This window comes from Alligator sinensis, unplaced genomic scaffold (genome assembly GCF_000455745.1).
Source record: "Alligator sinensis unplaced genomic scaffold, ASM45574v1 scaffold978_1, whole genome shotgun sequence".
NCBI classification, from domain to species: domain Eukaryota; kingdom Metazoa; phylum Chordata; order Crocodylia; family Alligatoridae; genus Alligator; species Alligator sinensis.
The window spans coordinates 1044040-1069114 of NW_005842220.1; the positions used below are offsets into that span (position 1 = coordinate 1044040).

Genomic DNA, 25075 nt, shown 5'->3' on the forward strand with positions numbered 1-25075 from the left:
TTTCCCTACTTACAGAGATGTGACCTCAAGGATTTTTGAAGTGCACCTCAGTAAGCAGGGGAAGTCAGGGTTTCCTCACTCATACACATCCCCCAACTACCCTTGCTTACTTAGGCATACCCTGGAGATTCCAGGGGCACATCTCAGCAATCAGAGAAACCCCAACTTTCCCTGCTTATCAAGGGGCACCCCAGAGATCCCAGAGATTCTCTGCTTGCTGAGAGACAAGCCAGGCTCAAGGGGCCCAATCCTGTGTGAGAATTCCCATGGTGCACAAGACCGAGCCCCTCACACCTTACCAGAACACACACTGCTGGTTGTCCTACCCATTGGTGCTGCGGGACAACAGGTGATGTGCATGTTGCTCAATGAAACAGATCAGCTGTGCTGGGACATATCCCAACACAGCTGCTCCACTTTGTTAGACAATGTCTATTTCTACCCTATGATACTGCCATTAGAGTCTCTGGGGTTAAATCTACATATTAAATTTCAAAAGAACTTCGCAAAAATAAATTGGGCATTTGGAAAAAATAGAGTTCACAGGCAAAATTTCACTAAGTGTTCATTATTATAATTTGAGGAACTTTTAGAATCACTCAGCCACTGAAGATGATTGACATTCTAGAAAACACAAGGCATATATACTGGAGTAATATTGCCAAATGTATGTATTGGAAATTATTTCCTCAGCATAAGCAGACAAAGTTTTGCTGTTCCAATTCATTGGAAAGACTGATTAGAGAAAATTAAATATACTATCATAAAATCGAACCCTCGTTACTTCCAAACTGAGATACTGGGATATGGTTCAGATTAGAGTAGGTTTTCTAGATGAGTCATCAGTTTCTGGAAATAGGATCTTATAATGGGAGTGCTGACAACTTACATGGCACTGTAGTTCCAAACCTAGTAGGATTCAATACTATAAACCTATTTTTCAAGCTTCTTCGACCAACTCCCTGGGCCCCTATTAAGACCAACGTCTTCCTCTGAAAAGGAGGCATTTTGGCTACCTCTTCATAAATCTGGATTTCATGCCGGTCAAATTCTACACAGAAAAAAAATGAACAAAATACAGTTCAAGTCATTATTATATATATTGAAAACTTCAGCAATTCTGTTCTGTATGCTCATATCACCTATTACTTTGAAAAAAAATTCAAGTCTGGTATTTTGAGCATAATATTCCTGTGTTAACAGAAATAGGAACACAGCAGATTCCTTCAGTCACAGTAAACTTTTAAAACAGAAATTCTTCAGCAGAGGTTTTTTTAGGACGTTTAGATAATTATCACAACTTGACAGTACTAACTGCTGTCCTAAAATTTTTATAGAAATACCCTTTGAGTCTTTATTCGGTCTTCTGATGCATGTCTCAACACCAATACTTTTCCTTTGAGATCATGACTTAAAAACTCAAAAGTTATATACCTACAAGTTTCTGAACTACCTGCAAACCAAGATTGCCTATTTTATCTGAGAACCTTCTGCTATAACAGAAATGCTTTAGCATGATACTGGGCACTGCAGATTAAACTAAATTTAAAATGCAGATGCAGAAATTTTACAAAATTCTGGACTGCCCATTATAACACTGGAGCTAAAAGTAAAGAAAAAAGGGAAAAAGTACCTGCATTTCTGGTTGTGAGGTACATCATCTTTTTCTTTTTTTTACTACCTATTGTCCCACAAAAAGGGCCTGAAAATAAGCAGAGGCAATAGTACTAGAAGCTCTTAAAATGTTGTAACTTCTTGTTAAATATCTTTTCATAGTGGCTTATTCAATATAAATGTTGGAATTACATCTACACTCATATTTTAAAGGATCACTGCAAATTATTTTTTAAAACCAGAAACAAAACATGTACTTCTGCGAAGAGACTAAATACTACCCTAACATTTTATATACATTATGTGATTTAATAGGGCACATAAAAGTAAATGTTCTGCATTAAGCTACCAGAAAACAAAATTTATAAAAATAATCAAAGAACATATAGTTGTCAGGAATTATTTATATGCAATTTCAAAAGCAACGTAAAAAACAACAATAAAATGGGCACACCATGGCTGATTTTCCTATCTTTCCTACTTAATTTACCAGCAGGTCGTAAACAAAAACTCAAGAGTTAATATACATTTTGATCCTTGATCTTCCAGTCAAGGTCAAGATATAAAGATGCCCGAAATAATTAGTAATCACTTTCTGGACTGAAATCATATATAGACCTTCTTTTAGAATGCATCTACGTAAGAAAAAAAGGAAAGAGCATGATTCACAGAGAACTGTATGTGCATCAAGCCTTACCTGAATTGTCCCAGTCCCTTCTAACAAATGCCTTCCTCTTCTCTTCCAAGAACTGGCTAGGAATGAGGCCTGCACTTCCTCCTTCTTTGACATGGCTAGCCTGGAAAGAAATTAATAAGCTATAAATCCTTTCACAAATATTTTAAACCTCAGTCCTGTAAACCAACAAAGTAGGAAGTTTTCCCTCAGATGTTCATCCTGAAAGATGATTTCCTGAAAATATAACTCCTTTATCACACTATCAAGCTTGGATTTCTTAACTCTGTATATTGATGAATTTGTGGTCCTCAGTATATTTTAGGCTCAAAATATTTAACAAAATTAAACATACTTTGTTTAAAATATGGTGTAACTTTTTAGGTGCTCTGCCATACATGTGCACTTATCCTACATACTTGCTGGAATTGAGATTCTTTATGTTAGATATGATTTTAAATACAGACTACTGGTTTTATTTCTTTTTTTTATAATTTCATAAACGTATTGTCGTATTTTCCTCATGCCTAACCATCTTGTCAAGTACTAACATCTTTGAACAGTCTGCTGCTTTTATAAGTTAATTACCATATCCAAGTTTCATAAACCAAACACACTTCCTGGTTATGAAGATTTAAAATTCAGATATTCACTACAGAAATCAATGTAAGGCAAAACATTAAACTGGCAACAAGTCTAAAACACAAAAGTTCACAATTTGTAGTTTTGGTCCCCTGACAGCAGCTAGGTAGGTCTTTTGAAAGGAATTTTATAAAATTTGACTGTGTTATATTTACATCTTATTAGTAACTATATTAAATGAAGTTAAGGTCTTTCTTTGTCCAGTCAAGACATACTGGATGGTCTGGTCTCTGGCTGAAGAAATTCAGTGTCTACTTTGGTATATCTGCTAGTTAATACTTACAATATACCACATCCTTGCTCATGAGGTCAGCAATAGAGTGAAATACAGTAACCTTCTAATAGGGGCTTGTGTAAGAAAGCTTAATTTATTTTGTCTGGGATCCTATAAATTGCCACTTGTATGAGCTTGAAAATACAGACAGGAGATAGAATGCAAGCTGAATGTCTAGTCTATTAAAGGAGGTTCAAAGCCCTTAATTTCTGCAACTTAACTGACTTGGGTAGCAGGAGTTATTTTGTTCATTTTTGTGTACACTTTTATTTCTGTAGCTTATTATAAGTATAATTTAGCCATTAAAAACCTTTGCTTTGATAGTCTTCTGGCACACTCAAATACTATAAACACTATAGAGCATTAAGTGAATTATGTCCAACTGGCCACTCCTTATGCAGAAGGAGAAGCAAAAAGTTTTATAATTTGAGCTGGAACTATAAATCAAGACCTTCAAAACTGTAGTTCTAACTCCACTACTGATTTGCAGCATGTTTTGAATAAGTGGATTTCTTCAGCAGGGGTAAAAATCAACTCACTTAACCTTGCAAGGGTGCTGGTGATGATTAACATTTCCATAGGGCTTGAAACTGTACAGTGCTTAGAGCAGTGGTCTCCAACCTTTTTAAATGCCAAAAGGTGATTTAAAAAAAAAATCACCTACTTAAAAGCAACCCAAGATCTACCATGCGCCGCTGCCATCCCCTTCCCCCGCCCAGCAGGTAAGTCTGTGGGGAGGGAAGGTGGGGGGCAGATAGAGGAAGAGGGAGAAAAAATTATTTGGGGGCACCCCTCCCCAGCAGGTAAGTCCCACCCAGCCAGGACCTCACTCAACTTACCCCTGCTCCTGCCTCTGTGGCACTGTCCCTGACTGCGGGGGCCCCAGTCTAGCCCCCACTCCTTCCCTCTCCTACGAACCAACTTGCTGGGCTGAGGCATGCACGTGCATTCACGCAGGCACTCAGCCCCCACCCCAGCCTCAGATCGACTCTAAGAGGCTCCAAGATCTACCACAAGAGGCTCCAAGATCCACTGGTTGGCAAGCACTGGCTTAGAGGGAACAGGTGCTAAGTGGACTCTCTGTAAAAGGTACTGATCATATCTGTGATATCCTAAACTGAATAAACTGTTTAACATTTCAAACATTACTGAATATCAATGCACACATATATGTGGCACCTCACAGGCACTAAAGAATATTTTGGAAGTGGAAGAACTAGCTTTTTCAGAACAGCTGGCAGAAAGGAAGGACTTCCACATTCACTGTCAAAGGTAGGCTTACTATATTCAATACAGGCATCCTATAATTTAATACTCTATTGCTGGAAATTATCCATCTTCAACTGATGTTTGGAAGCTAACATAATTATGAAGACAAACAAATAGTACTATAAAAAAGAATAAGGTGATTATATACAATACTGAAGCATAAGACTGACTGGTATATTTTTTCCAAAATGATTTTGTGATTAGAGTATGCAGTACAAGATGAATATTTCTTCATAAAACCCTAAATAATTGTATTAATGTAAAACTACTGCTTTAAAAAAAAAATGTAGCTAGTGAAGCTACCAGCATTTTACCAACCTGCCACCAATTTGGATCCTCTCGGTTTACAATCTGAAGAATCTCTCCTTTAGAAAACGTCAAACCTGCTTCTTTGCATGGGATCAGGTTGTCATTGAATGGATTGTAATCAAAATGACACTTCACAAATACCTGAAACAGAAGGTAAATTGTAAATGCAGAAAAAACAGCTACTGAAAAACAGTCTTATTACTTCATTTGTCAAATCAGTATCTTTGCTACAGGCATACTAAATTTCATTAATGGCTGTGCTTGCCTTCAGCAAGTAAAATACAAGCCATTTGAGCAGATTTAAAGAACACTGTGGCTCATGGATAAACCAACCTGGAGAGTATTCAGCTAAATTGCAATACCAAAAACCCACTAAAATTTTTTTCAAGCCATGAAAAAAAATAAAAGCCAACTGGGATGAAAAAATACTTATTTCAATATTCAAAACTGAACTTGTATTGATATGCTAACTTGAAACTAATAAGAAAGGTGAGCTATCAGATGTCAAGGACAAAGGAAGAGAAACTAAGTCTAAGGTAGACAAAGAACAATACAGAGATTACTTAGATAAGGTACATGCTTGAAAATCAGCAGGGCCTGATGAGATTCACCATAATGCACTCAAGGAATTGGCTGAAGAATGTGTAGTCAATATTATCTTTGGGTACTCATGGATGTCAGGTGAGGTCCCACAAGGCTGGAAAAAGGCAAATTTAGTGCCCATCTTTAAAAATGGTATCTAGATTGGTCAGTCTAACATCGACACTTGGAAAGATACTGGAGTATAGCAAACAACTGATTTGTAATTAGAGGAATACAAGGTGATAAGAAACAACCAGTAAGGATTTGTCAAGAGCAAGTCATGCTTAACCAACCTGATTTCCATTTAGGATGAAATAGCAGGCCTGGTAGATGGGTTGACAACTGTGCATGTGATATACTGACTTGCATAAAGATTTTTGGCCCCTTGACATTATCTTTAACAAGCTAAAGAAATATAAACCAAATAAAACTACTACAAAGGTGGGTACATAACTCGTTGGATAAACTGTGCTCAAAGAATAGCTAACAACTGATATCAAACTGGGAGGAGGTATTTGCAGATGACACCTAACTGAATGGGATAGCAGACACTTTGCAAATGGAGTAGGTTTCAAAATGAATAATGGTCTGAAAAAATGGTCTTACCAATTTTTCTATATCAAAGGAACATTTATTATTTGTGAAACTACCCAAGCCAAGGAGGCTGGTGGCAGAACTGCAGTACCTCATCACTACCCTGTTAGCATCTAACTCTTACCAAACCTTTAGCCATTTTACTGTATTCTCCAGGACACACTCTCAGGCAGCACACTGGTATGTCATTTATAAACAAGACTGAATTACAGCAATGTCCTCCATCCACTAGCAACAAAAGAACATCCAAGTTTCACAAAAGCATTTTTTACTCTACATCTGAGGTTTGTAGTTGGTCTTGCCTAGCCCCTCTATAATTGCTCAGGTATGGAAGTTTTGATTCTAGAAGATAGGTAGTTGGACCCACAGCATCCAATGACTATGTAATGCAAAATCCATAGAACTACGCTGGAGCAGAGAACAACATCCAGAACCAAGGATTACGTCCTTTCCAAAGTACTGGGCCCCCACAATCAGGGCTCCTCTTGCTTGCTTACCTGTTGCCATAGATCTTTTGAGTCTTGGCTGCCTAGTGACAACAAATTAAAGAGGAGGAGTAAGAAATGTTTTTTGCCTTGCCTAAGCCACAGTAGTTTGGACACTGTTCTGGGAAGTGGGAGACGTAGGTCACAACCCTCCGAGACTGACAGGACAAAGCCTAGAACCCAAGTCTCTCATTTTCTGGGCAAGTGCTTTTGCTTTTAGGTTAATGGACAAGAGATGGTGGCCATCACAACTCCTTTGCTTTACTTTACGAAGTCAACGCTGTCTTGCACTGGTTCTGGTAGATGTTTTCCCTCTTCGTCAGCTGGAACCCAACATGACAAAGGCACCTAAGGTTTTGTTGTGCCCCGAGGGAATGAACAATACCTACGTACCTCCCATGGAAGTGCACAAGGCTGCCAACTAATGAAAGGGATAGCCATGTCCCCACCTGGATAGTATCACTCTACTGAGCAAGATATGCACCTTTGGGAAAAGAAGAGACTATGGTCCTGAGACTTGGTAGGCAGAACAGGGCTTTAACTTCTCTGTACTTCACTTCCTCCAGCTGCAAAATGAAGCTAACACTCCTTACTTATCTATTTCAGGTAGCTGGCATCTTCTAACAAATTACATTTTTGAAGTGCAAAGGACTATTCTTACTATCCACCTTACAGAATCATGAAGATGACAAATTTTAGAAGACAGGGGTAATAAAGTCCAACTTGAATGACTGAAAAAATGACATACAGAACCAGCTATGAACTCATGAGGAAGTAGTGAACCTTCTCCACTGTTAATACAAAACCAGCTGCAAACTCATGAGAAAGTAGTGAACCTACTCCACTGTTAATACAAAACCAGTTGCAAACTCATGAGGAAGTAGTGAACCTACTCCACTGTTAATTGGAACTGTCTTAAAAGTCTAAATCTTTACAGATTATGAAGTGATAAAAGGGATTAAAGAAGACATATGATGAGAACATATAAAATGGACACAAGTTTCCAGAACAAAACTTTAAAGGCCAAATATTATTTATATAGAAAAGAAAGTAGAAAATTACATGACTGAATACATTCTCTGCACTAGGTTTCTCAATAAAAGTTAATCCATAACAACTCAAGTGCAAACTCAGCAGGTTCCGTATAATTACATTCCGATTATACAAACCTGACTTGATTGGTCAGTGTTAGTACTTGAGGCAAAATGCTCTTTAAGAAGCACAATTATTAGCATTAAGACCAGTTATCTATGTTACCAGTGACTGACATTCTCCATATTCTCCTCAATATTTCTTTTTTACTCCCAAATGCTCCAAAAGAAGAAAAGGGCAAAAATGGTGCAATTACAAAAAAAGAAAAACTCTATTTTTTATGTTGAGAAAACAATATTGAATAAATGGCTACAAAAAACAAACAAACAACATTGTCTTAAATTTGGCCCAAAATCTGCCATGAACCTTAAGTTGCATTTTAAAATGGACTTTTTTCAAAATTTCAACCAGTTCTACAGAAAATCTATGTTACACCATATCTTCTATGTCTAACATTTTTAAAAGAAAAAAATGCACAAGTTGCAACCCGATCACTTAAAGACACCATATTTACTCAAACAGAAGATGACCCGGAATATAAGATGACCCCCAATAACTAGATTCTATATTTGGAAAATTTATAAATTTGTTATAATTCTCCAGGTACAGAATCTAAGAATTGGAGGGTTGTCTTGAATTCCTCCCTCCCTCCTGCCTGACCAATGCTATATCAGGGAAAGCAGTGGCTGGCAGGGGAGGGTGGGGGGAGGTGTCACATGGTCCCCTTCCTCTCTGCCCCAACCACTTTTTCTCTCTGTAGCCTTCCTGACCTCCCTGGCACCTGCCCCTCCCACCACAGCCTGTCCCTCCCACTACTAATTCTGCCTCTTCTCCCCCCAGTTTCTGCCTCTTCTTCCCCCAACTCCCTAGTCATTACTTCTTCCCCTCCCCTCTTACCATGAGATGCTGGTCAGGCTACTCCATCACAGAGCAGGGCACGTGGAAACAGCCCCTGAATGGCCATGCACCAGTGCCAGCGCTGCTGATTGGCCGGGCAGGGGAAGGAGTTTCCATGCGCTCTGTGCCCAGGAAGACCCTAGCCTGAGTTGGAGCTGAGCTGTAACTGATAGAAAGGGGGTGGGTGGGAGAGCAGAAGCTGAAAAGGGGAAGCAGAGGGGTGGGGGAAGAAGGCTGCTGTGGGTCTGATTCTAGCCCTGACCCAGCAGCTGCCTACTCCCCTTTCTACTTTATATGCAAATATAAAGATGAGATACTTTTTCCCATGCTGATGGAGGTGGAGGGTAACTTGTCTTATATTTGAGTAAAAATGGTAGTTACAGATATATACATGCTTCAGCTGTTGCTTCTATACAAATAGAGGGAAGTGATAAACTATAGAATGAAAAAGTTAAATGATTGTATTCAGACTGCTATCAAAGGCACAAAGCAAGCAAACCAAATAAAGTAAACCCCTTTGTCCAACTCTTCATTACAGTAGACATATACCTTAGAAACAACATCAATGAAAAAGTGTTCTACAAAAAACACTGAAAATGTGATACTGACCTGTTGAGGAATAACAGTATCTCTATAGCTGGGCAGGATTTTCAGTGTGACACTACCACTAATATTTTTCAGTAGTTCTTGCAATTCTTTTGGATTATTTCCAACTTCATGGCCATTGACCTCTTTAATGATGTCACCTACATGCAGAAGACCTTGTCGATCTATCATTCCACCATGAAGGATTCGCGCTATTACCAGATCATTATTTTCTACCCTAAATGTAACCCCCTAAAGGAAATATTGAATGATACCATGAGTTTGTTTGCATTTAATTATAATTTTGCTATTTACCTACAGTTAGCTCAATAAACTGTGATGTATCCCCACTTACTTAAGTATAATGTTAACTTTAATAGTGTCCACAGGAAGTTGCTAACATATTGACAACACATCAAGTAAAAGAAAAAAGCAGCATGTGCTCTTCATCCAGGGTACTGGTACTTAAGCATGATGTAAATGAACTAAGTTTTGTCATTTCTTAAGGCCAAACAGGTCTCTTCATATTAATTACACTAGCATACTACCCTACCTAGATATTAGGTTATCATTTACCCTTTAAGAGAGAAGTATGATGGAATAATTATGTTTGCAAATAGGTGTCTACTACTACAGCATCTCTAGCTTGATTAATATTTCTATCTGAGATTATACAATACAATTATAAAGGATCAAGTGACTAAAAAGTAGGAGCAAAAACAGTAAAGGAAATTCAATATATTCAAAATACTTTTAGGCCTTAGACACAAGTAACTTTTATAGGGCTCTATATAGCCTATAGTGCTATAAAAGTTACATTCACATGTTCAGGCTGTTTGTAGCATTATAAAATGGCAAACAGTGTGACAGTTCCTGTTTGAAACAGGAACTTCTTTGTAGCACTAATTTCTTATAGTGCTACATGTAATGTTTGCACAGTTACACATAGCAATATAAAAAAATAGTGCTCCAGGGGGAAGAAGGGAGGCAGAGTGGCTGGTTCCCTGACAGCTTGCTAGAAGTAGAGCTGCTCTGTTCAGTTGATTAGCAGGGTGGCTCTAACAGCCACCATGGTGACCAAAGGTGCAGCTATGCTGGCTACGGTGGTCAATCTGCTGTTTGGCAGTCAATCAGCTGTTCAATAGCTGTTCAGTGGAGCAGGGCACTAGAAGCTGTCAAGCATAGTCCCCAGCTGTCTGTGGGGGTGGCAAGAGTGAGGAGAGCATGCCTCATCATCCTTGCAGATGGCTGGGGGCTGTCTCTATGACACCACTGCTTCCAGCTGATGCCAGCAGTGGCATCACCTGTAGGCAGCCCCTCTGCTGTGAGGTACAAGGTGCGAAAAGGAGCAAAGAGCAGCCTTCCTGGCAAGAGAATGTACCCGAGGCAACTGTCACACTCTAGTAAGTGGTTCAAACAAATCTGTGTCTAAAACTTTAATTGACATGAAAGACAAGAGTACTTATTTACAGTTACTTACTCACCAGTGGCTCCCCTGCTCTTTTGTGAATACCAAGTATACGAATGGCATCTACTGGTACTAGTTGGTTATTCGCTGAAGAATTATTCATTTCTGGGCTAGAAGGAGGGGAATCATAACACTTTGATGCCACAATATCATGGGCTTCCAAGAGTGACTATAAATTAAAAACAAAAAAAGTATTTTTACTACTAAGTACCTATAAAAAGCATTAATCTTTCAACTGTTTTTCAACACCAAAACCTTGAAACAGCATACTCAAGGTGAGTATGTTTACAATCCTTACTTTTCCTTGAATATAGTAACACTAATTTATATGATCTAACAATATATATGTAATTATGTGGCCCCCATTATAAAAACATGCAAGCAAATATAAGACTAGTCACATGGGAGGCTCAGGTGAAAGCAAAATTAATAAAACTCCAAACTCTAAGATTGCTCATCATTGCATAATTACAATAAAATTTACTGCATAAAATGCATGATAAATAGTAACTGTAAATGCTAGATATAGTGTTTGATCATATACAACACACCCCAAAATAAAATGCCTACCTTGTTTTTGAAAGACAGAATGAAGAAATAAAAGATCGTTCCTTGAGAGCTTCTGCTGGGGACAAAAGAGAAAGTGTCCACAGCTAACAGCCCTGCATGAAGCACCTGAAAATTTACTTTCACTTTCTCCTGGCAGTCTTAAGTGGCAGAAAATACTGTTACTGTATTTCCTTGATTATAACCCACACTCCAATTTCCAGCAGCTGATTTCGGGGAAAAAGTGTGTTTTGTATGCAAGCAAATACAGTTATTGTAAGTATATACATTTCTGGCATTTTTGGAAAATACATGCCTCATACTTACAAAAAACACCAAGACAGAATTCTAGTGCCATGTACAATTTGAGATGAATGCAAATTGAAAGAATAGCCAACTGGCTTAAAACAGATACTTGAACATTTCAGGTAACAGGGTTTTTTTGGTCAGTCCACATACTTAAACACACCCAATTATCATCTTCCAAAGATTTTACATTTATAGTTCTATGGTATCTTTCACTGAAAAAATCTCCTTTCCAGAATTTTATCATTATTATTGCATATTATTACTAAATAGAGAGTTGAGGTTGTTTGGGTTTCTTCACCCTGTGCATTTCCTACCTTAAATATTCTTTAAATCTGTTCTTAAAAAACAATCACTGCTCTGCATCCACTCAGTTGTAAATTATATTGTATATACAAAATCATTAGATATCTATGGAAGAAAAATTAATTTAAACCAAACCTCTTGCTAAATTTTACATTTGAGATAGCTAGTGAATTATTTCACTTTTTGTGCGTGATAGCACTTGCATATTTTAAGACAGCTATAATAACGCCTACAATGTAGCATCCATTGACAGATTAGACAAAAATAACCTTAAAACAAGTAATTTGTCTTACCTCTATTTTTAATTGACTAATCACATGTTGCAAAGGGTGCCATACTGGCAGTCAAAAGTCATGTTGTCTACCTCCCACAGGCAACATACTTAGCACAGTATAACATTTCTGTTGATATGTTTCAACCCTAACTTGAAAGGGCTACCCTTGGTTATTGATACCAATTTAGTTCTTGGCACTTGCATAAAGACTGCAAACAAGGCTGCCTATTCAACAAATTAGAAAACAAACACATAGTGGTGGCACTTTCGCTTTCTTATTACCTAAATAATTTAACCAGAACAAAAGGGCAAATGAACCCCCTGCCAAATACCCTGGGCAAAGAGGTTATTTTGTATTTCCAAAATTAAACAAACTATAATCTGTCTCCACAGAACCCACAAATTTTGACTCATCTATACTACAAACAAGTCAGGTTAGACTCACCATCAGGACATTTCCAGTATTTTTCATCCAGTCACAGTCAGTGGTCGATGAGGTTTTGGAACCATGGGCCAGATCAACCTAGCTCAGGTCCTGGAGGGGGCAGTGCTTCTGACCTGAACCGTTCTACTTCTCCCTGCCACATGGGCAAGGACCCCTCTCCTACCACCACCCACCTATGGCATGGCACATGCAAAGCCCCTCCTCACAGCCTGATCACAGTGCATGCAAAGCTTCCCCACTACATGCAAGTCCCTGCCACTCTGAGTGCCATATGTTGCAGACTCCTGCCCTAGAAGTCTACTACTCCCTGAAGATCATTTGTGTTAAACTGAAGGGTCCTACCATGTCCTTACAAGATGCCTTTGTGTCTCAAAAGAGATTCCTCCATGCCTTGCATATTTTCATACCTAATCATGACTATTTCAACCACGAGCAGCAGTTATGAGCCAGATATGTGTATTTTAGTCACAAAATTTCTTTTATCTTATTCACATAAACCAAAGTCATAAAAGTACTGCTGGGCAAGTATAATACTACCTTCAACTGAGAACCTCAAGTCATAGAAAAATACACTACCCACCTACAATTGTGAAACAACTTTTGCTGAGAAAGAAAATGCCCCAGTCTAGTAAAGCACGCCAGAGTTCAGCTTGTATTAGAGAAGTATTCCAGTTACACCCACCATTTCTGTTCACGCTAATGAAGAAACTTATGAGTCTACACTCGTTTACAGGACTGCACTCGATTAAGCTAGTGCATAACACACAGTACTGAAAACCACTAGAGAATCTTGGTGACAGACCATGGTTATACATCCATAGTCACTGCTGTACTTCCTTGCAACATTTGAGATAACTGGCCATGAATATAAAGAACTCTCTACTTTGTCAGCAGCAGATCAAGCTATAAAATGTCTTGGATTGTAAAAGCAATCCACAGCCTCATTTGTTCTCCCAGACTCCTCAGGCTTTTGAATATCCAATGGATATGGCCAGGGAGAAATTAATTTCCAAGTCAGCTTGGGTAACAATACGATTCGGCCCCTTTTGTAAGATTCCGATTCAACCAACCAATCCATGTATTCAAAGCCTTCAGGCTTCACTGTAGTAATTCTCTGCACCTAGACAAAATTTTGCTTTTTTAAAAACATATAGCTAGTTCAAAATTGAGAAGACCAACTGCTCAGGAACAGGCACTTAGCAGCCTATCAGAACAGTGCTCTATTCTCATTACTGTTGAGTACAGGGTCAAATTCAAGGTTTTTTTATTCTCGCTTTCAAAAGCCTTTCATAAGTAGTCCAAGTTATTAGGGTTTGCCTTCCCCTATATAATAACATCTTCCCAGTTTCACTCCACTGGGACAATGAATTTCAGGAATTTAACGCATACATACAAGAGACAGCACTTAGTACCACTGAATCCGGAACGCACTCTTGTAAGTGTGAGGATGATCAAAGCCGGTGAATGCTCAGAACAAAATTCAAAACATTATAATTTGACCTGGTCTTCTCTCAATAACATTACTGATTATGATCTTACTTTTAAATAAAGACAAGTCTCTACTGATATGCAAGAGAGAGAGAGAATGTAACAGTGAAATGGCTCTGACACAATCAACGGACCATGCAAAAATCTAGACATGCAGACAGATCTCTAAGGGCATCCAAAGGGCTGTAACTATGTGGCAGAACAAAGTACTATAAATTAAGATCTGACCAGAAGACAGCTTAGATACTTCAAATCTTCAGCAGTAGCCAATATTGTCTTACTAACAGCAAAAATTATCTGTGCAAGTCACTATGAAAAATGCCTCATACAGCTCCTTGTCAACATAATTTTTAAAGTAAAACACTTCCATAAAAGCTAAGTGTTTTGCTTTAAAAAAAAAAAAAATCTAGTGCCTGAGAGAATAAGTTGTAAAATTAGTTTCCTTATTCTGTATTTTATATCTGAGGAGAAATATTTCAGTATTTTCAATTTGGAAAATTGAAAATATTTATTCCACAGACATTAGCATGATATTTAACATTTATGTTTGGCTAGGCTGTTAAATATAGTTCTCAAATATAATGATTTATAATTTATACTAAGCATAAACTATGTTAAAGAACATTAAGATTAAAGAGCCAACCTCTCTATAAGTTTCCCATGTGACCTTAAGCTAACTTTTTTGTGACTTTACATGATATGGTATTTCATTATAAAATCAAATGATATTTTTCTATAGGACCCCTGCCTCATTCAACGCACTCAGTGAACAATACTCACTTCCTATGTAGCTAGTCAGTATTTTATTTTCTCATTAATCACCATTATTTACTCAAATCCAAGATGAGGTCCTCTCTTCCCTCCAGGGTTTTTTTTTAGTACTGGTCAGGGCCTGTGGTAGGCTCAGGGCTAAAGCCAGAGCTGAGCCACCACCGGCCCCAGGTGGGGATGGGTGGCTCAGGCAGTAGGAGGAAGCAGGAAGGAGACTGTGTGGTGTTGGAAGTGAAATGGAGGAGACCTGTTTGGGGGTAAGCACAGGAGAAACTGTGCTTGATTTAGATCAAAAGCATATGCTAATTTTAGGTGGCTAACCTAAGATTTCCATTACTTCTTTATTTTTATTTTTATTTTTTTAAGTAATGGACATTACATAGCATTTTGTATGTTCAAAGCACAGCTTCTATTGACTTCAGCAGCTGCAGCTCCAAACACCCAGCATGTCTGCAAATGAGACCAAGGGTCAAGTCAGGCAAAAGGAGCACACAGTAGGGGACCATCCAGGAAGAGCCTTGTTTAAATAACTTATATAATGCCACACAGGAACCCTGACAGAAACAGGCACAGAATCCAGTTCTCCAGGGCAGCATTCACCTTTCTCCTCCTGCAGTTGCTTGCCTCATTAAATGTAGATCTTCCAAATGCTACAACAAATGAAGCAGGGGGTCTATCAGACAGATTCTTTTCCTATCCCACCCTGCTGTGGGGATAAGTAATAGTTGAAAAAAGATACTTGGTCCTGCAAGAATTCACCCCTTAACTTTGAAAACATAATGATTGTTAATGTAGTCTGTGTGTAACCTATTAGGTTTTTTAAAAATAAAACTGAAAAAACAAATTCCATTATGTCATTTTAGGGACTGCCATCTTGTTTACCAGCAGGTTCAGAATCTTTAGATTAATGGTGTTCAATTTATGGCCTGTAAGCTGAATCCAGCCCCCAAAGTGACTGTATCTAGCCAGCAGCATAAGGGATCAGCAAATAGCAGCTTGGCCCTACAAGTCCCCTTCACAGCCCTACACTAAGCCACAGATCCCCTCTGCAGCTTCCCTGATTTCTCCTGCTCTCCTCCCATATGACTGTTGCAGTGTACCCTTTCCCTCCCTTCCTCCCTTTCCACTCTCATACTGCAGATGCTGTTCACCAAAGCTAAGCTTTCTTCCTCTTTCCCACTCCCTCTACTCCACTACTGGAGGGGAGTGGTGATCCCAGTGCAGCTAAGTCAGAAGGACTGGTTTTGCTGCTCTAAAAGGTTGAGCTCCACAACTTTAGATTAGGGGTCAGCTAACTGGCCTGCAAGCAGATGTGACTCAAGAACACTGGATCTGCCCCAGGGCTTCAGTGGCAGGGAGCTCCAGCTGCAGGCACTCCTCCCCTGGCCACAGTTGGGAGGAGCACTAGCTGTGGGTACTCTCCCCACGACACCATGCGGATAAGCTGCGGAGGGGGCAGCCAAGTCCTAGCACTCACCTGCCAGCCTCTGGGGTAGGTCATTCCAGCCCACAGCTGGAAAAAGTTGCCTACCCCTGCTTTAGAGCACTGTAAAGACCTCCGCTACTTAAGCTAAGGGACGAAATGACAGTAATGAAGACACTCTGAAGGGTAGGGTTAGGATCCAGAATGACCTGGATGGACTGGAGAAATGGTCTACAGTCAGTGAGATAAGACTCAGCAAGAACAAATTCAAAGTCCTGCATTTCTGACAGAAAAAATGCACACACAAATACAGACTGGGGAATGACTGGCTAGGCTGCAGTACTACAGGGAAGGACCTGGGAATGACAGTATACCATACACTGAAATATACCCACCAGTGTGCTCTTGTTGCAAAATAAGCCAACAGCATGCTGGTTTGTATTAAGAGGAGTGTCACTTGCAAATCAAGGGAAGTGATTGTTCCACTTTACTGGAGAGGCCTCACCTGGAGTACTGTATTCAGTTCTGGGTCCCACACTTCAAGAAGGATGTGGACAGTTTGGAGAGTCCAGTGGAAAGCAACATGGATGGGCAGTGCCTGGTCTGATCACAGGCTGGGTGATGGTTCTGAATAAGCACCTGCCAGCATGGCAGGCACCATCTGGCCACAGAGAGGGGTGGGGGGCAGCGCAGCCTGGGGTAAAGGGAGCTTCATATGGCTCTGCAGGGAGGTGGAGAGGGTAAGGAACATGACCCAGGTAGGGGTGAAGGGAGCATGGCTTGGCCCCAACCCAGTCCCATGGGGTAGAAGGGGACATGGCCCAGCCCTGAGGATAAGGGAGTGGGCCTGGGGCCTATGTGAGAGGGGAAAAGGGGCATAGCCAGACCAACCTGGCCTTACATGTGGAAAAGGCTGGCATAGGATGGCCCTGCAGGGAAAAGGGGATGTGACCCAGCCTTATGGGAAGAAAGGGAGCATGGCTCAGCCCCAACCCAGGCCTACAGGAGGAGAGAAAGGGGCCTGGCCTGTTCCAACTAGGCACATGGGTCTTGGGGCTCAGGAATTTAGCAGGGGGGGAGGGTAGTTCTATTCATGGCCACTGCTCCCTCACTACATTTCCCAACCCATGCGGAGCCCCATGGGCTAGATGCAATGGCTCCACCGGGCTGCATTTGGCCTGTGAGCCAGAGGTTGAGCACCCCTGAGATAAACTATTGTTGGTCTGTGGTTGTAAAAGACAAGACTAGAAGCAACAACCTACTGTGGCAATGGAGGAAATTAAGGTTGGATATTAGAAATAACTTTCTGATTCTGAGGGTGGTGAAGCCTTGGAACAGGCTACCTAGAGAAGTTGTGGAACCTCCATCCCAGGAAATTTTCAAGAGCAGATTAAAAAGATGCTTGGCTGGGATGTTTCTGCCTTGAGCACGGAGCTGAGCTAGATAACCTCATGAAAGTACCTTCCAGCCCTACTTACATATGATTCCCAAGATCTCTTTCCTGCATGGTAAGAGTTAACGGAGAGCCAATTTTTTCCATCCCTATCACTATCTCAGAACCTGATCTTTATTTCAAACTTGTCAGTCAGTAAGTCACAGTTTCTACTCCTCAGACTTCTGATTCAATGACTAGCGTACTTGCTCAGGAAGTCATCATCTCTGCCTCTTTTCTGGGTTAAGCTTAGCAAAGTTAGAAGCAAGAGAAAATAGGATCTAATAATAGTAGTAGAATAGATAGTGCTGTCTGCCCTGTTGTGACAGCTACTGTAATTGTATTTCAGGGTTAAATGTGTTCATATTATAATAATATTGCCTGCCTCTGTTTCTCTTGACTAGACTGTACACAGGGAAATAATGGATTAAACAATGGTACCATTCTTTAGAAATGAAGGAAAAAATGGTATTTTCATAGATTTCATAGACATTAGGGCTGGAAGGGACCTCATAAGATCACTGGGTCCAGCCCCCTGCCCAACGGGCAGGAAGTCAGCTAGGGTCAAAGGATCCCAGCAAGATAAGCATCCAGATGTTTCTTAAAAGTGTCCAGAGTAGATGCTTGCAACACCTCCGGGGGGAGCCTGTGCCAAACCTTGAGGGCTCAGACAGTAAAGAAGTTTTTCCTTATGTCCAGCCTAAAACAGTCTTGCAGGAGTTTGTGACTGTTGGACCTTGTGGGTACTCTGGGGAACAGGCATTCCCCCAGATCCTTTATGTACTCATAGGCTGCCACCAAGTCACCCCTGAGCCTGCGCTTCTCCAGGCTGAAGAGTCCCATAGCTCACTGCCATTCTTTATAATGCCTGTTCTCTTGCCCTTTGATCATGCTTTCCTCTGGACTTTTTCAAGCTTCTCTACATCTTTCCTAAATTGTGGAGCCCCGAACTGGATGCAGTATTCCAGCTGTGGCTTCATCAAGGCCAAGTACAGTGGGAGGATGACATTCTGGGTCATACTCGAGATGCATTGGTAGATGCAAGCCAGAGTTTTTTTTCGCTTTGCCAGCTGTGGTATCAAATTTTGAAACAGACCTGTGAGTATGAACCTAAAAACTCCATTAGGATAGAATGGGCCATAAAGCAACAAGTAAACAAACTACCCGGGTTGACAGATCCATCCCTGAAGAGACTCTCTGCTGTTTCAGGTGCCAGAGAGATGCTTCAGAAGTGCACTACAAAGAAACAGTCTTTTCCCCAAGGACAAGGAGGGGAAAGAGAGAGAAAAGGACAGGATGAGAAAAACTTGAGAGAGAACAGCCTGGTCTCTTACCAGACAGAGGCTTCCTGGCACATTAGTCTGTGCTTTGGCGCCCACAGACTCTGTCTGCTATACTGTCATAGACTAATAAATATTGTCTTCTTTAAAAACAGCTGCTTGCTTCACTGCATGCAATTTCAGGTACACTCCATCCCTTAAAGAGGTAAAGTTCTTGTGCAGGACTTAAGTCAGAAGGTAGCTCTGAGGTTAGCACAGATAACCAGGGGGATCAGGGACCAAAAGTCCAAGAAGCAAAGGACTCACCCACACTAGGAATACTTAAAGAGGCTATAAAAAACTGGGGTTCCCATGCAAGTGCTTCCTTTGGAAACTTGTGCCCCCTGCCTATAAAACCCATAGGAATAATACTATTTAAAATGTATACCAGTTTAGCAACCAGGTCTAACAATCTCTGTCTACTATACAGGTGGTCCAATAATAATTAAAAAACCCTAAAAAAAAACCCCAAACCCTTGCTGCTTGTATATTTCCTGGTCTACTGCAGCTATAGCCCTCCAACCCCATTAATTTTCTCGCGTATAGTTTTGTAAGCCAAACAAACAACTAATGGTAACATTTATTTATGTTTTAAAGTATTTGTTTTTATAAAAATATAAATTAATGATTAAGTCACTGTCTTAATGAAAATATGTATAAAGATAATCTGCTTCTAGAGCTTACAGCTCTGAACTCTCCTGCTCCTAACCAACAAAAGTAACTTCACTAAAAGATATATAGTGCTCATACCCAGTATTCAAAGGATGTAGTAAAAACCTGATTAACAAATCTACAGAATCATAGGTTTTTCTGTTTAATAAACTTATATTCCCCCAGACCCTTAAGTAATTCATTAGAAAAGAAACTTCTAATTAAGGTTTTTTCCTGAATCTTTGAGAAGTTTTGACTTCTTGACTATTGCCAAAGATGAAATACTAGAATAATCGTGTAGTTAAACAGCTGCCAGATAGATGCTAGCAGTGGAAAAAAAAGGAAAACCAAATTTAAGACAAAAATAAGTCTAGGATAACAACAAGCAATGAAAACACTTTTAGCTCCTGTATAAATGTGGACACAAAAGACTATTTAGTGCGGTTTCTGTACTTCAGGAACAACAATGTATCAATTCCTGATTACATAAAGTTCCTTCAACAGATAGTGGAGAAACAAAGTTTCTAGGTGAATAGACTGTAACCTGTGTATAATATACAAACTTACCCAAAGAACAGTAGATTTAGACCAGGCAAAGAAAAATTGCAAGTTGTCGACTAGATACGAGACTTGAAAGTATTTCAAAGAATATACAACATGCTATTATACAAATGAAATACTAAACAGTATGCAGACTTAATTTTATAAATCTGCCCTGATGGGCTTTTTGTTTGGATCTTATTTTTCTTAGACCGTAGGCTTTGTAAAAGAAAAAAAATATTTTTTTTTTCCTTAAAAAATGTTTCTATTTTGTTGGAGTTAATTTTTTTACTCTGTCTAACTATATTAACATGTTATGCTGATATCCTAAGTGAATACCTGAATTATTTAAATATTTAAACTGTAAAACAAAATAGCACCTGAAAGTGAGGTTCTTTAAGTATGCCAACTAATTCTGCAATATTTTCATCTTTGTTTATTAAAGGACTGATATCTTCAAGAATTTCATTCACTAACTCCAGGTTGTTGTCACTGACAGCTTCGAGTTTAGAATCTTCCAGTCGCTCATGAGCCTGTAAGAAATTACAAAACAGAGTTTAGTGCTTATAACAACCAGGACTTTTAATTCATTTAGTCCCATAATTAATGTATTGATGTATCATTCATTAAGAACACATACAAAGTTACTAATGGAAGATTTTGTGTTTATGCCTGCACAGCTACACCGCCAGATTTACTTACCTACTTCACCACACACCTGCAAAAACTTTTTAAAACAGCACTTGGCAAAACATGCTTGTGTTCAGACACACTCATCAGACTCTCAAGAAGTGTTAGTTTTAGAAGCCCTCCTAGTGATAGAGCCACAAGGAATCCTGAAACTTTCAGACATGGTGTAACAGGGAGCCTGGGGCTCCTGTTACTTTAAGGAGAGAAGCTGCAGCAGATAGAGCACAGACAGTTGAACAGCTGCAAGGCAGAAAAGAAACACTACTGCCTAGACAGGCAGGGAGATACCCATTAGAGTGAAGGGGTACACCTGCAGCCAGTCAGAAGAACTCTGCCTGGGATGAATTGGCTGGAAAAGAATAGGCAGCTAAGGGCAGAAGCTATGACTATCTATTCCAAAATGAGCTGCTCTGCAATAGGACAGTAGGGCAGAACCTAGGATCAGCAGCAAGGGGATGCTAGAACAGCAGTCATAAACTGCCTGGCAATCAGCCCTCCGGCTCTAAGGAAGAAGTCCTGCAGGTGGCTGGGGCACCACCTGACTGGAAGGGGCAGGGCTTCGGCAGTTTATAAACCCACAGTCTGAGCCAGAGGAGGCAGTCTAGCTCTGCATGTTACAGAGGTAAGAGTTTCTGGATAGGAAGACTGTAGAATACCTAGCTGACTCTGGACCTACTCTAGTATGCCAGTAAATGCTGATGGCATACAACCTGAGGTGAGGAGTAAGCAATTACTTGTTTGGACCTAATGTAGGCTTAGTTGGTGAGCTAGCCAGTAGGTCTGGGAGTTCTACTTCTAGCCAGTTGGCGTAATCCTTTCTTGCACTTAATACTGGTGGTTTGGGTTTGGGACTGCTAGGGGTTGCTGAAGGTCCCAATAGTGTTTGAGGACACAAGTGTTTTGTGTCTTGCCAGGGGATAGGCACAAAAGAGCCAGGGGACAGAAAGCAGAACTGCAGGTAGGGCAGAGAAAGGTGTGAAGTTAATTTGTGGCAACTCTGCCAGAAAGGTTAGCCCCTGCTGTGCTAATTAATATAGAGACTGGCTGCAGTTACCTTATTCACTGAGTCACCATTTGGGCACTCCTTAGATTTTTTTTTTTTTTTTTCTTTCTTTCATGCCTCCTTACCAAATGGATTTGTTCTAAGTAGCACCTAAGAGTTCTTAATACCTAACTTCACTTCATACCAAGTTTTATTCCTACTATCTTGCTGAATACTTAACTTCACTTTCCCACAATGGTTTTGCAGCTCTGAGAATACAGGAATTTAAACTTAATGAAATTTAAAGCAAAAAATTCTGGTCAGAAACTTAAGCTATAGCAGAGACTCCTTTGTAGGATAAGAAGAGCCGATTTATTAGTGCTCCCACTAAAAGGATCTCTTCGCTGAAACAAACATCACTAAGAAATGAACCTTTGGTAAGAAACAGTTATTTGTCTAGGACAGTTGCTCTCAACCTTCTTAGGCTTAAGGCACCTCTAGATAGACTTGAGACATTCCATGAAAAATGCCAGCTCTTAGTTTTCACCTTTTTTGCTTGCAGAAAAAACAGAACTGTTATTCTGTTGCAAAAAACTCAGAAATAGAAATCCAAGTTGTTGCATTTGAAATCTCGGGGTTTGTCTTGAGAATCATGCTTGTAAACCTATAGTTTCATAGTTGGTAGGGTCGGAAAGGACCTAAGCAGGTAATCAAGTCCGCCCCCCTGCCATGGGCAGGAAAGAATGCTGGGGTCAAACGACCCCAGCTAGGTGATTATCTAGCCTCCTTTTAAAGACCACCCCCCAGGGTAGGGGCGAGTACCACTTCCCTAGGAAGTTGGTTCCAGCTCCCAGCTGCCCTGATTGTGAAGTAGTGCCTCCTGATGTCTAGCCTAAACCTACTCTGTCAGCTTATGGCCGTTATTCCTTGCAACTCCCGGTAGTGCTTGGGCGGGGGGGGACAGGAACTCTCCCATTGCCTGTTGGTCCCCCTTGGCAAGTTTGTAGCTGGCCACCAGATCCCCTCTCAGCCTCCTTTTGTGTACAGGTTTGGGTCCCGTAGTCTCTCCTCGTAGGGCCTAGCCTGCTGTCCCCTGATCATACAAGTGGCCCTCCTCTAGACCCTCTCTATGCTATCCACATCTGCCAGAACTGGATGCAGTACTGCAACTGTGGCCTGACCAGTGTTGCATAGAGGGGCAGGATCACCTCCTTGGACCTGCTCGTGATGCATCTGTGGATGCATAACAAGGTGCAGTTAGCCTTCCTGACTGCGTCCCCACATTGGCGGCCCATGTTCATCTTGAAATCAGTAGTGACGCCAAGATCCTTTCCTGCCTCTGTGCTGACAAGAAGGGAGTTCCCCAGCCTGTAGGTATGCTGCTGGTTCTTCTTCCCCAGGTGCAACACCTTGCACTTGTCTGCACTGAAACCCATCCTATTCTCATTCACCCACCTCTAATCTGTCTAGATCTAGTTGTAGCCTGTCCCTCTCTTCTAGTGTGCTCACTTCTCCCTACATCTTAGTGTCATCTGCAAATTTGAACGAGGTGCTTTTCACCCCCTGGTTCAAGTTGCCGATGAAGATATTGAATAGTGGGGGCCTGAGGACCGAGCCCTGGGGAACCCCACTGCCCATGTTCCTCCAGGTCAAAAATGACCTGTCCACCACCGCTCTCTGGGTGTGGCCCTCTAGCCAGTTTGCAACCCATCTGACTGCTATGAGTGCTAAAGCCCTTGAAAGGATCTCTGGGCACCCCAGGACATCATAAGCTGACTGAGAATTGCTGCTCTAGATTAGACAGAGTTCCCTTTTGTAAGAGCACAGTATATGTAAATACTAGCAACTGCCAAGAACTCTTTAAGTGACACAACATAGGTAAGAGAGAGCCCAAGATAACTGGAATCAGACAAAATGTCAGATTGTATGCACTGAGCAAAGCCAGTACCAATTCAGTATCTCTGATCTCTTAACAGGACTGTTTAGACCATTTCTGATGCACAAGAGCCATCCTTATAATATCAACATCTGTGAGAAGATTTTTCATCTGGACAAGTAAGAAAGGCACAAAATAAAAATAGCTGAAGGATTCTCTCACAAACAGAGCAAGAAGCTTCAAGATCCAGATCTGTCATTTTCAGGCTGACATAGTAAGTTCCTTTTGGCTCTATCCTACTGAATCTTCCAGAATATTTGTGTGTGATGAGGTTTACAATACTCCACACAGTGCAAGCAAAACAGGACCACAAACAAGAGCCAGATACAGCTCGCTTACCCCCCTCACTGCCTCCCCCACTGTCTACCCCCACCACCACCTGCAGCATTTGAAGGGGATGGGTGAACACAAATTTAATCTGTTTCTTTAATAATCAGATTCTATACACATTAAATTATAATAAACATACATTTTCTATTAATAGAATCTAATTGGGGGAGGGGCAGCTTGTATTCAGGTAAACAGTGTATGAATCTTTATCAACTGTGAAGCAGAGTTCCAATCTCCATTCTCATCCACAGAATTTAAGCAAATCCTCATCTTGAGATTGGCAACAGGAGAAAAGGATAAAACGTCATTACTTTTTTTCCTATTTCAAATGAACAAAAATTTAAAAAACAAAAGTTGCTGAATAAACAGCCATGCTTATAAAAACTATTGAGAGTCTTGAGACTACATACTCCAAAGCAGGGGTTGGCAACACTTCACCAGCACAAGCCATCCTTTGTGACCCAACCTGTACTATGAGCTGTAAGTCTCTGCCCCACAGTATAGCCAGCTGCCTGTACTTACCTTGATCACCATTTCCTCTGCAGCAAGTATAAACATGCAGGGTAGTAAGCTCCACAGCAGTGCTAAGGAGGGGATGGGCATCTGGGTGCAGCCCTATGCCATTAATCCTCTGTCAGATCAGATCATCACAGATTAAATCAGACCTCTCTGATTTGCAGGACAGATCCAGCCCACAGGCCATAAATTGGCAATCCTTGCTTTAAATGAATGGGGCTTCTGGTTTTTAAGTGTTACACTTGCTAATATATCTAACTACTTTGAACTGAATGCTACTTTTACAATAGATAAGACCATCCTGATCTTGTAACTGATTTCCAAATGCACATTGCAACTAAATTTAAAGTGTCCTCTACGCATTTCACTCCTTCAAAAAAAAACACTTAACACCTCCATTGCTGGATGTGCTAGCTTAAGCAAGCATATCCCACGAAAGAGAGACCAGTTACTATCCATAGTTTTTATTTAGAAAGCAAAGACCGTGCAAGTACTGTGCAGCAGCAAGTTTATCATCTAACTTTTTTTTTCCCCCCAGAAGCACATATACACTTGGGGATGACAATATACTGCAAGACATGAATTTTAGATCCTGAAGTAATGTGTTTTGTTTTTATTCCTGCCTGTCTCAGCAGC

General features: G+C 40.5%; 1 protein-coding gene across 6 annotated transcripts in view; it reads right to left on the reverse strand.

Moving 5' to 3' along the window:
• Positions 1–25075, reverse strand: part of MPP6 (membrane palmitoylated protein 6) — a 109650-nt gene that overhangs the window by 23284 nt on the left and 61291 nt on the right. For 4 of the 6 annotated variants that reach the window (XM_025208089.1, XM_025208088.1, XM_025208087.1 and 1 more), the window contains exons 3-9: positions 20366–20518; positions 10501–10653; positions 9041–9268; positions 4791–4922; positions 2312–2411; positions 1634–1702; positions 890–1051 (exon numbers count right to left, since the gene is read on the reverse strand). In XM_025208089.1, coding sequence (XP_025063874.1) covers positions 890–1051; positions 1634–1702; positions 2312–2411; positions 4791–4922; positions 9041–9268; positions 10501–10653; positions 20366–20518 — 997 coding nt within the window. Of the gene's footprint in view, positions 1–889; positions 1052–1633; positions 1703–2311; positions 2412–4790; positions 4923–9040; positions 9269–10500; positions 10654–11054; positions 11107–20365; positions 20519–25075 lie in introns of those variants that run through there. The other 2 variants (XM_025208091.1, XM_025208090.1) reach the window with 2 other exon arrangements.